Source organism: Pleurodeles waltl, chromosome 2_1, assembly GCF_031143425.1.
Source record: "Pleurodeles waltl isolate 20211129_DDA chromosome 2_1, aPleWal1.hap1.20221129, whole genome shotgun sequence".
Taxonomy (NCBI): domain Eukaryota; kingdom Metazoa; phylum Chordata; class Amphibia; order Caudata; family Salamandridae; genus Pleurodeles; species Pleurodeles waltl.
Genome location: NC_090438.1, coordinates 750271109 through 750295979, shown reverse-complemented (window position 1 = coordinate 750295979; position 24871 = coordinate 750271109). Strand labels below are relative to the sequence as shown.

General features: G+C 47.0%; 1 protein-coding gene across 9 annotated transcripts in view; it reads left to right on the top strand.

Annotated features, from left to right (window-relative positions):
• The window catches only part of PRP4K (pre-mRNA processing factor kinase PRP4K), a 361290-nt gene that overhangs the window by 153543 nt on the left and 182876 nt on the right, over positions 1–24871 (top strand). For all 9 annotated transcript variants that reach the window (XR_011199946.1, XR_011199942.1, XR_011199948.1 and 6 more), the window contains exon 9: positions 4642–4789. Coding sequence is in view for 1 of the 9 variants with exons in the window: in XM_069217572.1 (XP_069073673.1) it covers positions 4642–4789 (148 nt within the window). In the remaining 8 variants the exon portion in view is untranslated. The remainder of the gene's footprint in view (positions 1–4641; positions 4790–24871) is intronic.

The following is a 24871-nucleotide window of genomic DNA, read 5'->3' as shown; positions in this document are numbered from 1 at the left end:
GTCGGGTTGGCTGTAGAAAGCAATGGAGGGAGCCGGGGGTCACTTAGGCGATGTGGGCAGGGTTCAGGGGGGCTTCTCGGGCCAGCCACCGACTGGGCTAGGCAGAAGGTTGCCTGATAGTCACTCTTGCACTGGAGGTTGGTTCCTTCTGGTCCTGGGGGCTGCGGGTGCAGTACTTTGTCCAGGCGTTTGGTTCTTTGTTCCAGACAGTCGCATTCAGGGGGAGCCTCTGGAACCTCTCTACAGGCATCGCTGTGGGGGCACAGGGGGGTCGTCACAGGTTACTCACGAGGTCGCAGTTGCCTGGGAATCTTCTCTGCAGTGTTGGTTCTCTGGAGTTCGAGCCGGGGGCGTCAGGTGCAGAGGGTGAAGTCTCACGCTTCCTGCGGGAAGAGTGAGTTCTTTAAAAGTTGCAAAAATTTTGCTGTTGGTAAACAGTGCTGCTGTTCTCTGGAGTTTCTTGGTCCTTCGGTTCAGGGCAGTCCTCTGAGGTTTCAGAGGTCACTGGTCCCCGTTGGGTGCGTTGCTGTGCAGGTTCTTTGAGTCTGGAGACAGGCCGGTAGGGCTGGGGCCAAGTCAGTTGTTGTCTCCGTCGTCTCTGGGGGGCTTTCAGGTCAGCAGCCCTTCTTTGTGTAGGTTGCAGGAATCTGATTTCCTGGGTTCTGGGTTGCCCCTAAATACTGCATTTAGGGGTGTGTTTAGGTCAGGAGGGCAGTAGCCAATGGCTGCTGTCCTGGAGGGTGGCTACACCTTCTTTGTGCTCCCTCACTGGGGGGGGCACATCCCTAATCCTATTGGGGGAATCCTCCAATCTCAAGATGGAGGATTTCTAAAGGCAGAGGTCACCTCAGCTCAGGGCACCTTAAGGGCAGTCCTGACTGGTGAGTGACTCCTCCTTGTTCTTCTCATTATCTCCTCCAGCCTTGCCACCAAAAGTGGGGGCAGTGACCAGAGGGGCGGGCATCTCCACTAGCTGGGATGCCCTGGGGTGCTGTAACAAAAGGCATGAACCTTTGAGGCTCACCGCCAGCTGTTACAGATCCTGCAGGGGGAGGTGAGAAGCACCTCCACCCAGTACAGGCTTTGTTCCTGGCCACAGAGTGACAAAGGCACTCTCCCCATGTGGCTAGAAACTCGTCTGGTTGTGGCAGACTGGCAGCAACTGGTCAGCCTAGCACTAGGAGTCGGACTGGTATTCAGGGGGCGTCTCTAAGATGCCCTCTGGGTGCATTTTTACAATGAAATCCACACTGGCATCAGTGTGAATTTATTGTGCTGAGACGTTTGATATCAAACTTCCCAGATTTTAGTGTAGCCATTATGGAACTGTGGAGTTCGTGTTTGACAAACTCCCAGACCATATACTATTTATGGCTACCCTACACTTACAATGTCTTCAGTTTTGCTTAGACACTGTAGGGGCATAGTGCTCATGCACATATGCCCTCACCTGTGGTATAGTGCACCCTGCCTTAGGGCTGGAAGGCCTGCTAGAGGGGTGATTTACCTACCCCACAGGCAGTGTGAGGTGGGCATGGCACTCTGAGGGGAGTGTCATGTCGACTTATTCATTTTCTCTTCACCAGCACACACAAGCTGTGAGGCAGTGTGCATGTGCTGTGTGAGGGGTCCCCAGGGTGGCATAAGACATGCTGAAGCCCTTAGAGACCTTCCCTGGCATCAGGGCCCTTGGTACCAGGGATACTATTTACAAGGGACTTATCTGTGTGCCAGGGCTGTGCCAATTGTGGGGACAAAGGTACAGTTTAGGGAAAGAACACCGGTGCTGGGGCCTGGTTAGCAGGGTCCCAGCACACTTTCAATCATAACTGGCATCAACAAAAGGGAAAAAACCAGGGGGTAACCATGCCAAGCAGGCATTTCCTTACAGGAACCCAGTGCATGTCAGTTAAAGTTGCATCAAAAAACAGTCAAAACATTAGATCCCAGTTTCCTATACTCCTTAAGGGTCGGGTGCAGTAGATAGGCTGGCAGGGTTGGCGCCAAGTCAGTCGTGCTCCTCGGTTCTCAGGTCGGCAGGCTTCTTTGACCACACCTTCTTCTGTCAAACGAAGATCTGTCTTCCTGGTATCAGAGAGTCCCCTAAATACGCAGTCTAGGGGCGGTTAGGGAAGTGAAGGACAGTAGCCAATGGACTACTGACCCTCAGTGTCAGTACATCTCCTAATTGACTACTTCCTTTGGGGGTCGGGTATCACCCTGTCCCAGAGTTCTAATTCCATCATTCAAAAGATGTCAGAGTAACTAAGGCTGTGTTTATTTCAGGCTGGTCACTCGAGGGTATGTCCCGCCTGAAAATGCAACATATTTCCTTCATAGCTAATTTACCTGCCTGTCCAGGTGCCAGATGGGCCCTGGGACAGGGTAGTTGGTATCTTCCGCTGAGGATGGCCAGATCTGCATGCTACAGGCTGTGGGCTTCTTTGAAGCCTCCTTCCTTGGAATGCAGATTTGCAGGTCCTCCTATTAGGGTGGTGTGTAACAGCTTTGTTTCTGGTCTCCAGAGAGCACAGGCTCTCACCCCTCGGGGTCAGAATCTCATCTGATGGTGGCAAGCTGGCTAGAACTAGTCAGTGAGCCCACTAGCAGTTGGTACGTTTTTGGGGGGCACCTCTAAGGTGCCCTCTAGGTGCATGTATTAATAAACCATTTGCTGGAATCAGTGAGGTTTTATTAATAAAGCTAGTGAGGGTTTATTAATACGGCTAGTTTGATACAAAACATCCCTAGTTGACCAGTGGAGGGGACAGGCTGTGTGCCATGTTGTTTTTTTCACTTTTGGAAGCACCTGGTCACACAGCGTGCAATGGCAGTGTGGTAAAGAAGATGCAGCAAGCATCCCTCATGCTCATTCTGGTGGCTTCCACTTGGGCCCAGCAATCTTGATACTCTTTACTCCTTGTAATATCCATCAAGGCACAGAAGACGCTTCCCATCAGACTAAACCTTCTCACGCAGAACCAAGGCCAGATCGGGTACTGAGAACCCAGACAACTCAACCTAGTGCTCAGGCTTCTGAGGCTTTAGATTTTGGTTGTCTTTGTCTTCTGTATGAGTTTGAGTATCCTGTGTGAAGTCAACAGACCTAGTACATGAACCAGGTGTGCTGTGAAGTGGAAAGGTGTGTCATCTATGGTATCCACAAGCACCTGGACAATTTAAAGCCTACTGTCCAGGGCATCATTTGTTATCTCTTGCACCTACAGAAGTTAGGCCACTCTTTAATATCTACATGCAAAATGGGCAATATGTTTCCTTATTTAGGATTCTGTAATACAAGCATTCATAGATTACCTTAAGAGGATCACACCTTCCAGAGTAACTCCCACCCTGTGGGGGTGGGGTACCCTAATTTAGTCCTCACCATACCTCTTGGTCGCCATTTGAACCATTGTGCTCTTGCTCTTTACAGTTCCTTTCTTGGAAAATGTCTTTCTTCATAGCCATTATTTTGCTCATATTCATCATTAGCTACAGGAGCCATTCATTCGGGTTCACAAGGACAGGCTTGTTTTTAGAACTAATCCTAAGCTCCTCCCTAAGATAGTGTCCCCTTCGTCCTCACTCGGACTGTTGAACTCCCAGTCATCTTTCTCCTGCTAAACTCTGTAGCAGAGAAAGCTCTTAAAAACCTAGATAGCAAATGAGCTCTCATGAGTCATACTGACAGGACCAAGCCCTTCTGCAGTCCTGACCTGCTCTTTGTACCCTTTGCAAAATCCCACCAGGGCCACCCCATCTCTAAGGCTGGTATAGCAAGCTGGATAGTTAAGTGCATCCAGACCCACAAACACATAAGCTAAACCCCAGCCCCAACCCACAGCACACTGGACCCTTCAAAAAGGCATAGCTGTGGCATTTTTAGGCAATATCCTGCTATCTGACACATGCAAGGGGGCTGACTTGTCAACCCGACACACTTTTACCAAACACTACAGACTAACTACTACTTGCTGAAGGTGCTGCTTTAAATTGGATGCAGAGCATGTGTTTCTACAGCCACACAGGCTACAAACGGAAAATGTTATTTGCCTTATAAGCATCTGTTCATAGCATGTAGCTCTGTAGCTTCAAATCCGCCCACCTTCCTTCTCGGAGCCTGTGTCTTCTCCAGATCACTTGTTACCTATCAGACACTGCACAGTACTCATGTCACACCATGCTACATTCACTGCTACTTCATACATACTCTCATCCGTTGTGCAACAAACAATCTAACATATAGTCAGTCCATGTGCACCTCTTCCACTAAAGGAGTCACAATGCATCTTGACTTGAAAATCTTCCTTGAAGAAATCAAATGTGCAAACATCTGACCTCGATTGTAGATGGAAGGTCTATGCAGAACATGTGAATCTACAGAACTACAAAGCATGAACAGCTGCTTACAGAGTAAGTAACATTTTCCTTTTTTTATGCACGTGTAAAAGTTCTTGTTATATGATACATTGTTGCTTTTTGTGCCTTGAACGGTAAAAGTAAAAACAAAGGTCTTAAAATTAAATATATATATATATATATATATATATATATATTTGTAAAGGGCTGCAATGGATTTTAAAATTGTCTTTAAATGTACTGAAATTTCCTAACTTTCGCTTTCCTTTGTTTTCGTTTTAGGTGTGAATATTGGTGAAATTTTAGAAAAAAGGTACAATGTGTATGGTTACACTGGCCAGGGTGTCTTCAGTAACGTTGTGCGAGCCAGAGATATGGCCAGAGCAAATCAAGAAGTAGCAGTTAAGATCATCAGGAACAATGAACTTATGTAAGTTGAGGATCTTCAGAGATATACTTTTGCATCTAATAGCATCCATAGTAGAGACTCCCTGATCTTTACTTTTACTGTGGTTTGTTCAAAGGTTCCATCATTTTTTACCACACAGTGGCTTGTTTGTTTTTGCATTTTTATTACCCAAATGTAACTTGACTGATGTCTAAATGGATTTGAAAACAAATTTCAGAATGTAGAGTGGCAGGGGTTGCATCAACACCTAGACTGATGAACTGGGAAAGTAGAATTTCTCAAAGCCTGGTGAGATATGACTGTGGAGAAAAAAATGAGCACATTCTGGTGGATACACCTACCTGTGGATTCCTCACCAAAAGAATTCTCCCCTCGCGCCAGCCTTCGACGGAAATTTCTTCTAGCTCTGCACGTCGACGATGACGTCACAATCGCCGACTCCACGCGACGCCACATGACGTCATCCAGGCAATAAGAAGCCGTCGTCGACGTGCAGACGTCAGTTCCCTTTTTTCCGTGCCCGAAAAACGGTTGTTTCTTCGAGGCTCACAGGGAGCTACTGTTACCAACTGACGGTTACGATGTCGCAGCCTAGAAAATCTGGTTTTAAACCTTGTAACCAATGCGGGGGTCGGATGTCGGTTACCGACCCCCACGAAAACTGCCTCTGGTGCCTTAGTTCCGATCATGAGGTCGAGGCATGCGGTTCGTGCCAGCGCATGAACCCTAAGGCACTCAAAGAAAGAGAGGCGAAGTTATTCTTGGCCCGGTCCAAGAAGAAGAAAGAGAGGCATCATAGGAGGGAGTCTTCGTCGAGATCCTCTAGGTCTCGTCATCACCATAGTGGCTCTCGGCGCCGTCATGGATCTTGGCGCCGATCGAGCAAAGGATGGTCCAGGTCTAGATCGGCTTCTCCGTCGACTCGGCGTCGTCCGGCGTGGGAGATAAGCCCGACCGTCACCCCTCCACCTCCGGCGACCCCGTCACCTGGGTCGGTCTTCTGACTGAAGGTTCTCCTGGCCAGGAGTTACCTGGACCCTCTTCGGCAGCTTTGCCAGTGCAGCAGCAACCGTACCCGGCTTTCCCGACTCCGGGATCGGATCCTGCAGCGTTTTTGAACGCTATGTTTAACATCTTTGCTTCCATGGCGCCGGGTGGAAGTCATGCAGGTCCGTCTGGTCCTTTGGCCTACGACTTGGGTGTTCCGGCGTCTTTCAAGTCGGCGCCGTTCACCCCGTTTATGTCTGCTGCGTCTGAAGCGGCGCCGATGCCTACGAAGTCGATCAGGATGGCTACACCTGCCACAGCGCCGTCGGATTCGCCTCTGATCCCATCGACGTCCAAGAACTCTGTGGAGCCGGAGCCTCCGGCTTCGGACGAATCCGAGGTTCGGCGCCGACGGAGATCTTCGGCGTCGGCTGATGCCTTGTCGACTCCAGGCTTGGAGTCCAGACTTAGATCAAGGCACCTGGCCCTTCGTCTCTTGCAAGAGGAGGAGTACGCGAGGCAACACCTGGAGGAAGGAGAAGTTGTAGAGCCCTCAGGTGACTTCCAGGGTCTGGACTCGGCCAGTGGCCTTGACACTACCCCGGAATGGGATCTAGCTTCTCCTGGAGAGATCACAGAGGAAGCAGCTTCTTTCCATAAGGTCATTCGTAAGGCTGCGGACTTTCTGGATATTACTCTTCCTACCGCGGAGGTTAAGAGAAATTTATTGACAGAGGTCCTCCATCCGACAACTGCTTCTGCTGAGCCTCTTCTTCCATTCAATGAGGCTCTGCTGGACCCTATTAAGGATATTTGGATGAAACCTGTATCCACCGCTGCGGTCAACAGAGCGGTGGCTCGGCGTTACAGGACGGCGCCTGGAGATCCGGTGTTTCTTTCCAAGCAACCAACTCCGGAGAGCCTTGTGGTCCAAGCTTCATGTTCTTCCAGATCCTCGCCTGGCTCGTTTCCTGGGGTTCCTGCTGATAGAGAGTCGAAAAAGATGGACCATGCTGCTAAAAAGACATTTTCATCGTGCAGTATGGCCCTGAAATCTTCCAATGCCACATGCATACTGGGACGTTACATACATGCCCTTATGGAAGAGGCAAAGGGCCATCCTAATGTGTCACAGGAGATGCTGCAACTCTTTTCGGATGCTCAAGCGGCTGCGACGCAAGTAATCCAGTCTGGTTTGGACACTTCGGACTCGGTGGCTAGGGCTATGGGCTAGGAGGCAGTCTTGGCTTAGATCATCGGGCTTCTCAACGGACGTGCAGGCTACGCTCCTTGATCTTCCGTTTGATGGGGAAAAGCTCTTCGGTTCTAAGGCTGACTCAGCCTTAGAACGTTTTAAAGAGAGCAGAGCGATAGCTAGATCCTTGGGACTCCAGTTGTCGGCCTCATCCGCCTTTAGAGACTTTCGTAGATTTAAAGGATTTGGTCGTGGTTCCTTTCGAGGAAGACTGCAAGAACTACAGCAAACTGCTTCTACCCTGCCTTACAGATCCTTCAGGGGCAGGGGCAGAGTCCGTACGAGAGGAGCCGCCTTGCAGCACTCTGCCTCTTCCTCTTCCTCGGGAGGGGTGCAGCAAGGAAAGCAGCCGTAGTCCTCCACCATTCCCTGTCCATTCGTCTCCAGTAGGGGGGAGACTTACCCTTTTTCTTCCAATGTGGGAGGTCATAACATCAGACTCCTGGGTCATCGACATTGTGAAGAGGGGGTACGCTCTTCCCTTTCGGGAATTTCCTCTCACCCTCCCTCCCCGCCCATCCTTCTGTTCGGAAGACCATTTTCTCCTGTTACAGCAGGAGGTATTATCCCTATTACAAAAAGGTGCAATAGAGTTGGCTCCCGAGCAAGAGAGGGGTCAGGGGTGCTATTCAAGATACTTTCTGATTCCCAAGAAGGATGGTCGGCTGAGACCGATTTTGGACTTGAGGATTTTGAATTGGTTCCTCAAACAGGAAAAGTTCAAAATGCTGACCCTCTCACAGGTTCTTTTGGCGTTGAACGAAGGAGACTGGATGGTGTCGGTCGATTTGCAGGATGCGTATTTTCATATTCCAATCCTCCGTTTTGTGGTGGGATCACAGCATTATCAGTTTGCGGGTCCTCCCGTTTGGTCTTACTTCAGCACCTCGAGTCTTCACGAAGGTGATGGCGGGGGTAGCGGCAGAGCTCAGAAGAAAAGGGATTGCTGTGTTTCCCTATCTGGACGATTGGTTGATCAAAGCCAGTACTCCAGAGCTCGTGCGGTGCCATCTCCAGTCGACGACTCAATTGTTGTACGACCTGGGGTTTTCAGTCAATGTACCCAAGTCTCACCTGGAGCCCTCTCAACGCCTCCTGTTCATAGGGGCAGTATTGGACACTACATTGAATCAGGCCTTTCCTCCGCCACAGCGGGTTCAGGACATACAGGCTTTGGTTCCAATGTTTCGAAATGGAGCGGTAGTTCCAATCCTCAAAGTCCTTCGTCTGCTCGGTCTGTTTGCTTCTTGCATACTGTTGGTCACTCATGCACGCTGGCACATGAGGGCTCTTCAGTGGTGCGTCCGCAGGCAGTGGTTTCAGCACAAAGGGGATCTCGAGGACTCGATAAAGATCTCCAGAGACACTGCAGTGGATCTTCAATGGTGGGCAGCGGTCGACAACCTGTCTCAAGGAAGGCCGTTTTCGGTGCCCCCTCCAGTGGCCTCAGTGGTAACGGATGCTTCCACTCTAGGGTGGGGAGCTCATCTGGGGGACCTGGAGATCAAAGGCCTTTGGTCTCCAGTGGAACAGAAATTACATATCAATCTGTTAGAATTGCGGGCAGTACGGCTGGCACTCAAGGCCTTCCTCCCTTCCATTCGCGGTCAGTCAGTCCAAGTTCTAACGGACAACACGACCGCGATGTGGTATATAAACAAACAGGGAGGAGTGGGGTCGTTTCTTCTCTGCAGAGAAGCTCTTCGACTCTGGTCCTGGCTTCAGGACCACAAGATCTGCTTGATTGCACATCATTTGGCCGGAGTCCTGAATGTGCGTGCAGACATTCTCAGTCGACGCATCTCGGTCGACCACGAGTGGCGTCTTCATCCAGATCTAGTTCTGTATATCTTCCAGATGTGGGGATATCCACAAATAGATCTGTTTGCAACTCGAGAGAATGCGCAGTGCCCACTGTTTTGCAGCCTCCAGTATCCGGTGCAACGAGCTCTGGGGGACGCGTTTCAGATGTCCTGGAAGGGTCAGTTGCTTTACGCGTTTCCCCCCATACCCTTGATTCCTCGAGTTCTAAGGAAAATCCGACAGGACCGAGCTCAAGTCATCTTAATAGCTCCGGATTGGCCGAGGAGGGTGTGGTATTCGGACCTACTCCAACTCTCTCAGTGCCCTCCGCTCCGTCTCCCTTGCAGGGTGGACCTCCTCTCGCAGTTGCAGGGGCAGATTCTACACCCCTACCTCCAGAGCCTGCATCTTCATGCCTGGAGATTGAACGGGGCAATCTGAGTTCCTTTTCTCTCCATCCAGATGTGGTGGAAGTTATTCTATCGGCCAGGCGACACTCCACCAAGTCAATCTATGCAAATCGTTGGGCTAAGTTTACAAGCTGGTCTGGAGAGAATAGTTTAGATCCTTTAAGAGCTGGTTTATCTGACATTTTGTCATTTGTGCTCTATTTGGCACATAAAGGTTTTTCAGTTGCCACTGTTAAGGGTTATCTGTCTTCACTATCTGCTTTTCTGTGCCTTCCTGATCAACCATCCTTCTTTAAATCACCAATTGTTTTAAAGTTTCTAAAGGGACTCACTAATAAGTATCCGCCCACGCCATTCGTTATGCCTCAGTGGGACCTTAACTTGGTTTTAACTTTTCTTATGGGGGCCCCGTTTGAACCCATGCACTCTTGTTCTTTACGGTTCCTAGTATTTTAAAACTGTTTTCCTGGTGGCAATAACATCTGCCAGAAGGGTTAGTGAGCTTCAGGTTCTAACTGTAGAAACCCCATTCCTTTCCTTCTTCAAGGACAAAGTGGTGTTGAGGACCAAGGCGGCTTTCCTACCGAAGGTTGTTACACCCGTTCACCTGGGGCAGTCAATTACTCTCTCTTCCTTTTACCCTCCACCACACCCATCCAAGGAGGAAGAGAGGCTTCACCGGCTGGATCCGCGAAGAGCACTGAGCTTCTACGTCGCCAGGACGAAAGAGTTCAGACAGGATGAACAGCTCTTCGTTGGATACGTGGGGAAGAGGAAAGGTAGAGCGGTCCACAAGAGAACGCTATCCAGGTGGGTCATTCTATGTATTAAGATCTGCTATTCTTTGGCGAAGAGAGATCCACCTGTGGGGCTTCGTGCCCATTCCACCAGGGCCAAAGCAGCTTCATCGGCTTTGGCTAGAGGTGTTCCTGTGGCTGACATCTGCAGGGCAGCGACCTGGGCATCCCTCCATACTTTTTGGACTCTGAAGTCAGGAGGGATGGCCATTTTGCTCGCTCGGTGCTGCAAGATTTCTTGGTTTGACCATTCAGGCACCCACCACCGGAGGTTATACTGCTTGGGGACTCTATTCTTTTGGTGAGGAATCCACAGGTAGGTGTATCCATCAGAAGAATAAGTTACTTACCTTCGGTAACGCTTTTTCTGGTGGATACAGTAACTACCTGTGGATTCCTCACGGTCCCACCCACCTCCCCGTTGCCTGACTGGTCAAACCAGGATCTCTTTGGGTGTGCATCCTTGGACTTGTATATATATGTATATAGCTTTCACATGCATATGGTTGTATTTATTGTATATATTTTTCCTTTGCAATCTGAGATAGTGAAAAGGACATTTTGGATTGGAATTGTACATATATATTTATTTATTTCTATCTCGAATCGAGCATTCATAACTATGATATATATTTTATTATATTAAATGTTTTATTTTCGTCTATTCTGGAGTAGTGTGTGCGTAAAAAATGGTGATAACTGACGTCTGCACGTCGATGACGGCTTCTTATTGCCTGGATGACGTCATGTGGCGTTGCGTGGAGTCGGGCGATTGTGACGTCATCGTTGATGTGCAGAGCTAGAAGAAATTTCCGTCGAAGGCTGGCGCGAGGGGAGAATTCTTTTGGTGAGGAATCCACAGGTAGTTACTGTATCCACCAGAAAAAGCGTTACCGAAGGTAAGTAACTTATTCTTTAAGGACAATAAAGCTGGAGGAAAAAAGAGCACTGAAGATCTTACTGATTGCTTTGGACGAAGATGTCACCCAGTTTAACTAGTGAAGTTCAATACCAACCAAACTAATTCAAAATAGTAGAATTCCAGCTGTCCTTCTTTCCCACTGGTTGCAGGTGCCTGCCACTGGCAATCATTCGGGCCACATCCCAATCCCTTGTTTTTGTGCCCACTATGCCATCCCAGTTTGGACCCAACCATATGCAAATCAGTCTTGACCCTGCTCTCCATGGAACTTTCCAGCCCGAACTGTCAGGCCAGGTCCCACCTGGACCGGAAACAGACATCCTGGGACTGGTTTTTGGGTTTCACCCCCATATCAGCCAGTCTTCCTTGAATCCAGTGGCACACATGAGCCCGGAACCCACATCACTGCATATTGTTGTTTTGGCATAGCAACAACGGCAGCAGCAGTTTTTTTCAGAAAGGCAAATGTTCAGAGTGGATAAGCCTGCATTGGCAAGACAGTTACTCACCATCTTTGCCGACACTGCACAGCACCTTTGTGCATTTCCCTTAGTTTTCCCACGTGACAGAGCATCACGAGACGCTCTGGTGCTGAATATTGTCAAGTCTGGCTACAAATCAGATTCCATTCTTTTCCACCTTATTTCAGTGGTATTGTCAAGACCACTATATCTAAACCGGCTGACTTGTGAGGTTGCATCTTCTATGCACATCTTTTGGACACACCAGAAGTTTCTAAGCTTTTGAGTGGGGAAGCTCTCTTTGCTAACACGATTTTTCCATTTGGCCTGAAGTTGACACCAAGATTTGCCCCACAGGTGAAAGCCACGTCTGTTTCTGAACTGCAACAAGACATGATGAATATGCTGGCTCTTATTTAGGTCTGCAGATCAACTCAGCAAAGTCAGTTCCGTGCCCAGTGGAACATATACCATACCTTGGAGCCACAGTAAAATCACTATAGGCAAAAGTAAAGTCTGATGATTACTTCTCACTGCAGGCTCCTCACCTTTGGATAACTCCAAGTGCCAGACTGTATCTAGAATTATTCAAAGCCGTTACCCCTGTGTCCTGACAGGTGCCTCCATTGGAATATGCAGCGGCCTCACACTGTCTCTGGAAGTGAAGACCTGGAACCGCATATAGGGCTCCACCTCTGTGCTGTAACGTCTTTTGTTTCTTTCAGTGCCCTTCCATAAGGATCAAAGCTCTGTTTCTGACTTTGTCAAATTTTATCAACACCAAAGTCCAGCCTAGTTGGACTTCTCCATGGGTTCGGCCCAGGTACTGACTGAGCCGGGTTGCCTATGCCTAGTTACTTGGCAACACGGTAGCCATGCCTCTACTTTGGCTCCAGAGGCCTTGCAGGTGCTAACAGCCCTAGCGTCGGCTCAGACATTCCAGTGGCAGCAGCACTGGACCCGGTCCCAATGCCCATCTTTGATCAGGAATTGATGTTGGCCGTGATAGTCCCATGTCTTGTTATGAGAGCACCAAGGCGTCAGTACTACAGGAGACGGAAAGCCATGGTCTCAGACTTTGATGCTGTTCAAGGGCTTAGAAATATTCTATATTATGGCGATGAGGAGACTGATAACTTGCTCTTACCTCACTATTTTGATGGTAGCTTTCACCTAGACCTGCAAAAAGCCAGCAGCCAGTAACACTTACCCTGAAACACAGCTTTATTCCCACGCGAGGATCCCACTGAGGAGAGTACCTCCTTCATTCCAGCAGTCCTCAGATGTTTTAGACTTACAACGACCCACACTAGAGAAAGCAAGGCACCCCTTTTGATGGAGATATTACAGCGTGGGCCTGCAGCCCCAGAGTCCTTGCTGACTGCTGAATACCTTGGCAGCACCCTCGTCGAAGACATGGTCAGTGCCCACTGTAAATCACTCTATAGCAAAGCTTCGGAGGACTGCCTCGGATGTTCCAGCCTTACGGATCCAGCACCTGACTAGAGAGCAAGCAGGCAGCTACTAGTAAGGTGAATCCAAATGCATTCCTTACAGCACATCCGGACAGGGAATTAAAACACATGGACGTTTTTGACAAGAGTCTTGGTAAGCCAGCTTGGCCTTACGATCCCTTCAGGGTCTTTATCTACTAGCATGATGCATCCATGTCCTCTAGGACCTGGCCAGTTAGGTCTTGCTGGCTATCCCTAATGAATTTCAAAACACCTTGGCTCAGATGATTCAGAACAAACAAGATGCAGACAACTATGTCTTTAGAGCTTGTCTAGACATGACTGATGATTTTGGACATGCGTTGGGCACCAGTGTGATTATCTGGTCACATACATGGATGCACACCAGAGGATTCTCTGGGAACGTGTTGATCTAACTGATGGACTTGCCTTTGATAGATCCTGACTTTTTGATGAAAAGGCTAATTCTGCATTGTGACGCTTCAAGGACAGCTGGACTACAGCAGGTCTGACCTCTGGCTTGTAAGTTCCACCTGCAGTGCAGGTCGTTCAGAGGATACTCACAGGGGTCTACCCTACCCATGGAAAAAGCTCTTGCAACCTGTGCATTATCCAGTGCAGCCCATTTCACAGCTCAGTAAGCCTTGATGGTGGCAGAGGTCATGCACACCATCAAGGATAGCAGTCTCTTTTCACTTGCCCACTGTTAGTTTGCCCAGTCCACTTTGATTTGTTCTCCCATCTCATGCTTGGCCAATCGGGAGAAGAATTCGTTTTTTCCTATCTGTCTGGCCCGCCTTTAGACAGGTCAGTGGATGTTGCAGGTTGCTCAGAGAGGTTACACCCTTTCCTTTACATCCTTCTCCTCCCCTTCTTACATGCTGAATGTTTTCACTCGGACTTCAACAGATCATTCACCCATCCTAAAGCATGAAGTACAGTTGCTTTTGGCCTCAGTGGTCCAGTAGTAAAAAGGCAAGGGATGTTACTCCAGTTATTTTGTGGTTTCCAAAAAATGATGTATGACTCAAGCGATTTTTATATCTTCACCCTCTGAATGCCTTCATGTAGAAGGACAAATTCAAGATGCTGACTTAGACCTAGATCCTTTCTACCATGGGTCCGATGGATTGAATTGTGTCCTTGGACTTGCAGGCTGCATATTTTTATTTCCTGCAGCCCCACAGACTCTTCCTTTATTTTGTAGTGTTGATGTCCTGCTAGTCAACCATGGGAGATGGCATAAGCAGCCTCTGAAGTGTTAGTGGGCTAAAAACCAAGAGAACCTGTCATATTCTTTCCAAGTTGCAGAAGAGACTGCAAATGATGTGCAGTAGTGGCTGCCTAACAGCAGTTGGACCAGCGTCAGATACTTCTCCCTGCCCTATCTAACTCTGACAGTGGTGACAGAAGCATTACTGCTGGAGAGTTGGTCACCTAGGAGAGTTGGAGCTCGGAGGACTGTGTTCTTCAGTCGAAATCGGTCTCTACATCAGCCTGTTAGAGTTGCGGGCCATTAGCTTGTTGTTGATTGCCTTACTGACATCCATGAAGAGGAAGCTGGTTCAGTTTCTCACCGACAACACCACTGCCATGTGATATTGAAGCAAAGGGAGAGCTGTCCTTTGACAGGATGACCTGTACCTCTTGAACTGGCTGAATCATGGTGAACAAACTCAGCTGGCAACAACGGGTGGCTCACAAATAGCAGTTTCATCCTGAGGTGGTGTAAGGCATCTTTCAATAACTGGGAGAACTCTGGCTCAATCTCTTCAGTCAATCGATCTCGGAGAATGTGCAATGTCAGCACTTCTACTCACTGGAGTTCCCAAGAAGACTCTCTTGGAGACTCATTCTGCGTATAGGAGCGCATGAGATTCCTACATGGACAACGAGAGAGTGGTTCTTAGGATTTCTGGGCATGAGGCTCTGTCCTCTGATCAGGCTGCTGCTTCTGGGGGGATCCTCTGTTGCAGCAGCAGGGCAGGGTCCTGCACCCATGCCTGGCCATTATGCACCTCCCTCCATGGAGATTAAGCAGTGGCATTTCACTGCATTCGAGCAACCTCACAAAGTAGTGAACGTCATCTTTGTGGCTAGGTGTACTTCTAAAAAGTCTTTTTTACTCTTAAACCTGGGATCCGTTTCTGGTTGTTGAGGAACGCCTAATATAGACCTATTGCAGGTCAGAATGTTAGGTGCATTGTTTATCTTGTTTTTGGCCCAGCAAGTACTTATAGTGAGCATCCTTAAATGTATTTGTCAGACCTTTTTGCGTTTGCCTAACTAGCTGTCCTTGTTCAAATCGTCATGTAGTTCCTTAAAGGCTTAGTTCAGTGGTTCCAAACCTGTGGTCTGGGGACCCTTGGGGGTCTACGGAGCCTCCTCGGGGAGTCCGCAACGGCTTACAAAATTAAATAATATTAACAAATGAATAAAGTGTATATAAATAAAGTGGTTAAATGTACAACTGAAAATTTTAAAGTCTACTGTAAATGTCAAGTAATTTTAAATTGGAGGCTAAAAATTAAATTAGTATCCTCAGATTTATTTGTGAGAACAGTGCAGGTGCATCAAACAAAATATAGCATTAATGATGTGTGGCTTCAATTGAATTTAGAAAAGCTCCAACCTTATTCTTAAAATTAATGTTTTTATTTTTTTTATTTTTATTTGCAACAATAAATAAAATATGTTCTCATTTGTGTATGTGTTTGAATTGTAGTTTTTAGGTCGAGCATTCGAGACCTCTTGTATATACTTTAGTATATGCTTTAGTATATACTTCTATACTTCTTTTTGGGGTCTCTGCTTTTTCACTGGTTTGTTTCAGTGTCCTTAAAAAATCCTTGCTTGATAGTGGTCAATCCTTGCTCTTTGTCCCACCTTTTCCGCAGTTGTACACTCCCCTGGAGCATGGCCCTAGTACTTGTACCCTTCCACTTGTGCCTATGTAGCATGTGCTTAGGGATTACTTTGTTCAAAGGCTAATAGCATTTGACCAGAGCGGTGGATGCTTCAGTGGCCCCAGTCTGTTTCTGTTACAGGGCTCTAGTCTATTACTTACTTTTCATCTGCAGTGATGTGTGACTTTGTTTATTCCATTCATTATTCTCCCTCACACATTTTCTGTTCTCGAGCAAACACGAGAGCATGGCATTCCAAATGCTTTTTTTTTTTTTTATTGTTTCCTGCTCATTCAGTGCCCGTCGCTGATGTCAGCCACACAAATGAAAAAAAAACACCCGCGATCGCGCTGTGTTTTTTTTCCTCTTTTTATTAGTGTGGCAAGAAAAGTCCAGTTAGGTGTTTACAACGGTAAGCGCTGTAACTCGAGGAAATGCGCGACCCGTTGCGTTGAAAATGCTTGTTGTATATTGTTTTGTGTTTCAAATCATCAACAGTGTTTAGGCCGGGGTCCTTGGCTTCCAGTAATGGCTCAGTGGGTGTCCCCGGATTCCAATAATTATTCGTTCGGGGTCACCGAGTTCCAGGAATGATAAAGTAGGGGTCCACAAAAGTCCAAAGGTTAGGAACCACTAACTTAGTTTACATGTTAGCTCCTAAACCCTTCACGAAGCCACAGTGGGATCGTAATTTGGACCTTAACTTTTCTTATATGCACCCTTTTGAGCCTCCACATTGCTGCACTGTATGTTTCCTGATTCTAAAGACTTTTTTTCACATTGCGATAACTTCAGCTCCACTTAAGTAAGCTTCGTGCTCTTTATGTATACAGTTGCTACACCACCTTTCAGGACAAACTAATGCTGAGAACTTGGTTGCCTTTCTGCCAAAGGATGTGGCTCACTCATGTCGAACAGTCCATCACATTCCCAAAAGTTTTTGCTCTGTCTCATTCCTTGAAAGAGGAGGAGATACTTCATTGTTTGGACCCCAAAAGCTCTTTGAGTTTCTCCAATATTGGATCTTTCATAGATTCACATGCTTGAATCATCTCCGCCGTCGAGGTGGGAGCCCCACAATAACCTTAAATATATATATATAATAGTAAGTACACTAGGCCTCAATGGTATACACAGGGACTGCTATAGCCCATCCATGTTTTTTTAATAAAATAAAAAAAAGAACCAAATTCTGAACTACAACCAATCAGGCAACAGCACCCTCTAGAACACTGCCCACAGCTGCTGTTTCCCTCAGATTTTCTACCACACGTCGTGTGAAGGGAGTCTCTCTCTGAGCTCTGCTCAGCTTGTGTTCTCTACAGCTACACTGACAGGAAAATTTCAGTCAGATATATCGATTTTTTTTTTCCAGTGGACAAGATGTCCCAACAAACTAAAAAATGACTTTTTAGGATTGTGACACTTGTGTGAAGAAAATACTTCATATTGATGAATCACATAAGAAGTGTATAAACTGTCAACATCTGGATCATAAGGTGAGAAATTGCTAAATTTGTCACACCTTTACTCATAAGACTCTTAAAGACTGAGAAAGGAGACTTTTATTATGGCTACAGAGGCAAAAAGCAGTGGAATGCCCTTCTTCTGATGAGAGTGAGGCCTTCTCACAAGTCTCTCAATCTCTTAAAACACCTTTCATCGGAATACAAGAAAGGTCAGGAAAGCTATTCCTCATCAACAGAAACTCATTTAAAGGCCTTAAAAAGGTTCACTCAGAGCCTACAACTCCATCAATAAAGCACCTCCAAAAAGTGCTTTACTGTCTTTACCGTCAACTACAAAACTAAAGAAATTCCCTATAGAGACTGACAAGAAAGATTCATCAACGAAAAAATAGTTGATGACATAGGTGTTGACGACCGCGTCTACGATAACAGCGACAATCACGTTGACGTTTACCACAGCGGTGTCTCCTATGATCGTCACATCGTTGCCACTATAATCGACGACGATTATAACTGCCAGAATATATAAAAAGACACCACCGAATACTATTTATCTGATGACGGCACACGCATCGACGAGGGAATCGGCGACAAGACATGCCGATGAAAGACTCAGTCGACATACCCGTTGACGAGGCAACCGTCAACAAAGACCCGTTGCCGGCTAGACACAGTGACTAAGGAGCTGGCAACGACAAACACTGGGAGACCAAAATTCTTGTCACTATCGTTGATAACTGTGAGGAAAAAATCCTCTACAATTTTACCAATGCATACTTTGCCAAGTAAGGTGTTACTGTACCCTCCTTAACACCTCTTAGATGATAAGGATGATGTATATTCTCAGGACAACAGAATTCTTGGGGTAGCCAACAGTCCGTCACAGCTCAACATCAGATGTCAGGTTACTCCAGTATTGGAACTTTCATAGATTCACATGCTTGAATCATTCACCGTCGTCGAGATGGGAGTCCCTGGTGTAATACAAAAACCATACTCAATTGCATATAAAGCTCAGAGGCACTAGGCCTCTTAATTTAGTAACATCTCATAGTCATTTTATAAAAAAGGACCAAACTTGAGAGACAACCAATCAGCTCTCACCACCCTCTAGAACCCTCCTGTGAGGAGCTGTTTTCCCACCACACGTTGTGCTAAGGAGTCTCCTCTGAGCTCTGCTCAGTTTTTTCTCTTGGAAATCCTTTCTGAGTGGATTTGGATATTTTCTCTCTTCAGGAATAATTCAAGGTGGTTCAACCTGGCTACCATGTCAGAGACACCTAAAAAAGGGCTTTCTAGAGCCTGTGCTACCTGCATGAAGAAAAGGCTTCATGCTGATGATAAGCATAAGGACTGCATATATTGTCTCTATCCTAACCATAAACCTAGAGACTGTAAGGTATGTAGAACATTTTCTACTAAGACTCTTAAGGACAGAGAGGGTCGTCTTCTCATCTCGCTGCAAAAATTGAAATCCAGAGACAATCCTGTTTCTGATGAGGACAGTGCCTCTTCTTCTGTTTCTGTGGTGAAAACACCTGTCAAATGACAATCTGAAGTTTCTTCAGAGGAAAGACCCTGAAAAGCTTTTAAAACATCTGCTGAAGTATCCTCAAAAATTGGTAGCCCTTCAAGGAAGAAGTCTAAAGCTTTTGTGAGCTGTTGACACCACCATTCAAGGTAAAGCATACCTTCAAACACCAACTTCTGCGCCATCGACAGGATCATCATCGCCTACGACAGTGCTGTCGACAGCTTAAGTCACGACGATGACTTCCACCGTCGCCACACTGTCTGTCTATGGCAAAATCCGGCCCCTTGTTGACGAACGTCCTATAGCTTCACCGTTGGCTTTGATACCATTGATGCTCTCATCGACGAACCTGCAGGCGTTGGCCTCGTCGACTCTGTTTCCACTGTCAACAGCTTTGTTGACGCTGCTTCCACTGACGATGGCTGTGTCGACGATCCATCAACCAGCGACTGCATCGTCGACGACACCCCAACAGTCGACGACAACCGATCTGTTGATGGTCTCGTCAACAATACCCCCGTTGACTCCACCACCGTCGGCTGCACATCTCTCGTCGACAACGAAGACTGCACCTAACGCCCTCAGTTACGTCTCCTAGCAAGGTTTCCAGCCTTCTACCCTCACATGTTTTAGATGAAGATGTCTCGGATGAGGAGGGTATTTTTGGAGTAGCCAGCAGCCCTTCTCAGTTAAGGGTTAAGTGTCAAGAATACTCGGATAACGATGCCTCATAATATACGCAAGGCTAATTTGAGCAGCCAGAGCTAGTAGGTCTCCCCCGGGCTTGTTTCTGACTTCCAAGCAATGTTGGCTGACTATCAGGAATGTTTTCCAGCTAAGCCTTCGTCGGTACAGCAGCCGATACTTCCGCCTCTACCAACAACTCATTACTTGCAGCAGCCGCATCATACACCTCAGCCAAGATCACAGCAGTCTGTTCTTTCCACACCAAGGCATCAGGTATCCTCCGATGAGGATGCAGAGGAAGGTGAGATACAGCCTGACAATGATGAGTGGGATGATTACATTATACCGGCACCTGCTTCTCCTACAGCACCCATGGTTGAGTCCCCACCTGAAGATCTAGGTGGCATCCTTAACCTGCTAGAGCGTGCCGCCATGCGTTTCGATCTTCCAATGCCCACAACTCAGCAGGATTGCGTTGCCCTATGATTTTAAAGAGCCCCAAATGAAAATGGTCAGAGCTATACCCATCATAAACCATGTTTGAAGCCAGGGCCTGAAAACTTTGCAGAATCCGGCAATGGTCCCTGCAGTTCTGCTGAGACTGGATAAAAAACATATGAACCCAGGGAGGATGCTCCGGCTTGTCTCTGAGGACACCCGAAGTCGGACTCCGTGATATCGCAAGCCGCCCAACGTCGCTCCAGGAACCCCTGTACGCCATTGACATCACCGCCAGATAAAGAAGGGAGGTGCTTAGATAACATCGGCAAGCGTTTCTCCTCCATGTCCGCTATTGTGGTAAGGGCGACCAATTCCCTTACTCTACTAGGCAGATATGATCGACAGCTCTGGTCAGACATATCCCATTCCTTGGAGGATCTTTCAGACGCTTCCCAGACAGAAGCTAGGAATGTTCTTGTAGAGGGCCAGTGATCTTCAGCAGAGATCATCGATCGTGCACTGGATATAGTGGCAATGGGCTTCAGATTGCTCACAGGTTCAGCTGTGTGGAGGCGTCAGGGTTGGCTCAAAGCCACCAACTTTTGTCCCGAAGTACGACGAAAATACTGGATCTTCCATACGACGTGGAAGCTCTATTTGGCAAGCATGTCATCTACGCCCTTCAAGCTATCAAGTCTGATACGGAGACCGCAAAATCCTTAGGCACCCAGCAATTTAAACCGTCCTATTCATCCACGTTTCAGCCTTCTAGGACACAATACCAGCCGAGGCAACCGCCTCCCACAGCATATACCAGGCCCTACCACAAGAGCAAGTTGGGGCAACAATCTAAGGAATCTGCACGTAGTCAATGACTGTCTAACGACACAGCGATACACACTCCTCCTACAATTTATCACAGAATTCTAAAACATCATATCCAATGCTGGAAATAAATAACCATATACAAGTGGGTGCTATATGTCGTCCGCTTCGGACACCTGTTGGAATTCACCCAGATTCCCCCTTCAATGCATCCATCCAAGATTCGTCAAAAACACCTTCGTCTACTCCGCTTGGAGGTAAAAACCATGCTGAAGAAAGGGGCTATAGAGCATGTTCCGCATTCCCAGAGGGCAAAGGGTTTCTACTCCCGCTTCTTTCTCATCCGAAAAAAGTCTCGCCTATGGAGGCCAATTCCAGACTTAAGGGAACTAAACAAGTACCTCAAGAAGCAAGCATTTCGGATGGGCACCCTGTAAGACGTACTCCAGCTTCTGAACAGAGCAGACTACATGGCTTCTCTCAACCTTCAGGACGGGTACTTTCACATTTCCATTCATCCGCTCCACAGAAAGTACCTGAGGTTTGCGGTCAACAGCAAACACTTCCAGCACCATGACTCTTCACCATATGTCTAGCGCCAGTGGCGGCCTACCTAAGGAGAAACAAACACCAGATTTTTCCCTACCTCGATGACTGGTTAGTAAAAGCTCCAGATGTCCAGTCAGCAGAAAACTCAGTCAAGCGACTCTGCGCCTTTTCAAGGAATTAGGCCTTACGCTCAACAAAGAAACAGCCATCCACTCGATTAGCCTTCCTAGGGGCTATCTTAGACACTCAACGAGCCAAAGCCTATCCAGCGCCGGACAGACAAACAAGGTTAATATAGCTGGCAGGGCGCTTCCAAAGGAAAAAGTATCTTTTAGTTCAGCGGTACAAGTCCTTGCTGGGAATGATGTCGTCGTGTATAAGCCTCGTTCCATTCTGCCGCCTGCGAATGCGCCCAATTCAGGAGGAGCTGGACAGGCAATGGACAATTTAGACCTGCCGCTAAAGGAGGCCTCCAGAATTTTTACCAAAATGCTGGCCCCTGTAGCAACTCATCTAAGACAATTAGGGATACAGATCTTTCTATATTTGGACTGGCTCAATAAGGCATCCATAAGACATCAGGTGGTGCAACACACGTCCACTTGCCTACAGTTGTTCAAAAGTCTGGGCCTTACCGTCAACTATCAAAAGTCACATTTCCATCCCACTAAGCGGCTGAATTTCCTAGGAGCATCACTGGATAGTACTCAAAGCAAAGCATTTCCATCCCAGGAGAGGCAGTGAAAAATGTACAAAACAGCTCACTAGCTATCAGCAAAAAAGTTTGTTTCAGTACGAATCTACAAGTCATTCATGGGAATGATTTCTTCATGTATTCTACTGGTTCAAAATTGCTGACTACATATGCGACCTCTGCAGGAGCACCTAGACCGTCAGTGGCTCAAGGTGAATGGCTCCTTCAAGGATCAGATTCAGATCACATCAGAAATAAAAACTGCCATGTCTTGGTGGAAAAAAACGTCAAATCTGTTCAGGGGCCTCTCATTTCTGCAGCAATTTCCGAATTTCATAATAACGAAAGATGCGTCGCTCAAAGGTTGGGGCGCCCACCTTTAGGATTTGCAAATAAGTGGCAACTTGACGCAAAAGGACAAAAAGCTTCACATCAACCAACTAGAGCTGAAGGCAATCGATCTGGCACAAAGGGCTTTCTTGCCAAATTTTCAGAACTCAACAGTCCTCATAAGAAAGGACAACACCACAAGTATGTTCTACCTGAACAAACAGGGAGGCACGAAATCGTTAGGGCTCTCACATCAAACCCAGAGCATTTGGAAGTGGGCCATAGAGAATCAAATTTCTCTGAAAGCGGAACATGTGCTGGGACAGTCCAACCGTTGAGCAGAACGATCATCCCGTATCACAAGTGGCAACTCGATCAACAGGTTCTCGACCAGCTTTTCTAGAAATGGGGTAAGCCTAATCTACGCAACCTGGCATCCCCAAAAAGGGTCGTGGTGAAATGCTTTTTTGATGAGATGGTCAGGAATCTATCGCTACTCTTCCCCCCTGATTCCATTGATTTCCTGTGTGATCAGCAAGGTGAATGCCAATGGATGCCGTCTCCTCCTCGTGGCACCCAAATGGCCCAGACAGTTTTGGTTCACAGAACTCCTATTCTTGGAACAGCCACATGTTCAACTCAGACATCAGCCCTGCTGACCATGAACCAGGGCCAAGTCAGATATCCGGATCCTTTGTCTCTACACTTATCGGCCTGGCTCCTGAATTCAATGAGTTTTCCAACTTAAACATTCCACCGAAATGCAGAGAAATATTAGCAAAAGCCAGGGCCGAAACTTCCAATAAAACCTGTAAACCTAAATGGAAGCGCTTCTGCTTGTGGTGTGTTACTGCGGGAATCGATCCTATTACATCACCGCCGGAGCAAATACTTCCTTATTTATTATATTTAGCAAAATCTGGACTTTCTCATTCATCAATAAGAGTACATGTGGTGTCAATTTCAAGATTCTGATGCTCTCAACATGGCCCCTCGTTATACTCTTCCAGGATTGTAAAACAATTCCTCAAGGGTCTTTTTAGAGTGTTTCCTTCGGTGCGTAAACCTCCACAGTTATGGCTTTTAAACATAGTGCTAGGACAACTCATGGAGCCACCTTTCGAACCAATTCACAGGTCAGAATTAAAATTCCTTACTTGGAAGACATCACTTTTAGTAGCTCTCACATCAGCGAAAAGGGTGAGTGGCATACCAGCCTTCACCATCAAGGATCCTTTTCTTCAGTTCACTTTAAATGGTATTATACTTCGAACAAACTCTAAGTATATACCAAAGGTACCATCAAATTTCCATCTGAATGAGCAGGTGATTTTAAGAAAGTTTTTTCCTAATCAGCAAACCGCAGCGGAAAAGACTCTACATTCGCTAGATGTAAAGAGATGTCTAAAGCTTTATCTTCAAAGAACACATCAAATACGAAAATCAGACCAGCTATTCGTAGCATATGGAAATGCAATAAAAGGCTCTACTGTATCTAAGCAGACCATCGCTAGATGGATTGGACTGACTACAATTTTGTCATTCTCAGGCAGGAAAGCCTTTATGCAGTAGGGTTAAAGCCCACTCTACATCTGCAGCTCTGTTTGCTGGAGTACCCCTGCAACATATTTGCTGGCCAGCAACATGGTCCAGTCATCATACGTTTACGTAGCACTACTCCCTGGATGAGACGAACAAAACGGATACAGCTGTCGAACAAGCAGTGCTAAGACATCTATTTCATTAAGGTGAGCCTCTGTTTTTCCCACCTTCCACTTGATAGGTATGTTACCAATACTCGCCTAATATTATTATTGTTCTTATTGCTATTCTTATTATTATTCTCAATGCATTTATTGCTCTCAGATATTAATTGAATGTTTCATCATTACTATTATTATTGTTATAATCTGTGAAGTTATTGTCAACATAAGCAAAGGTTCGATGGCATCTGTCGCTGTAGATACACATGTTCTGCATAGCTCGCCATCTGGTGTTGGGTCGGAGTGTTACAAGTTGTTTTTCTTCGAAGAAGTCTTTCGAGTCACGGGACCGAGTGACTCCTCCTTCTGTCTCCATTGCGCATGGGCGTCGACTCCATCTTCGATTGTTTTCTTTCCGCCATCGGGTTCGGACGTGTTCCTGTCGCTCCGAGTTTCGGAACGGAAAGTTAGTAGATTTCGGAAGATTTTCGTCGGTATTGTTGCGTTCGGGATCGGCGTAGTTAGATTCAACACCGCATCGAAGATCGACGCGCTCCGGTGCCCTTCGGGGTACTTTTCGATCCCCCGTCGGGGCCTGGTCGGCCCGACCGCGTGTCCAACACCGCCGATGGAACGGACCCCGTTCCGTTTTTGTCCCAAATGCCACAACAAATACCCGTATACAGACCAACATTACATCTCTAAGAAGAGTAAGCGAAATTCAGGCGTTTACAATACAAGAACCTTTTATACAACTACACAAAAATAAAGTCGTCCTAAGGACTAATCCTACATTTTTACCAAAGGTTATTTCACCGTTCCACCTAAATCAAACAGTGGAACTACCAGTGTTCT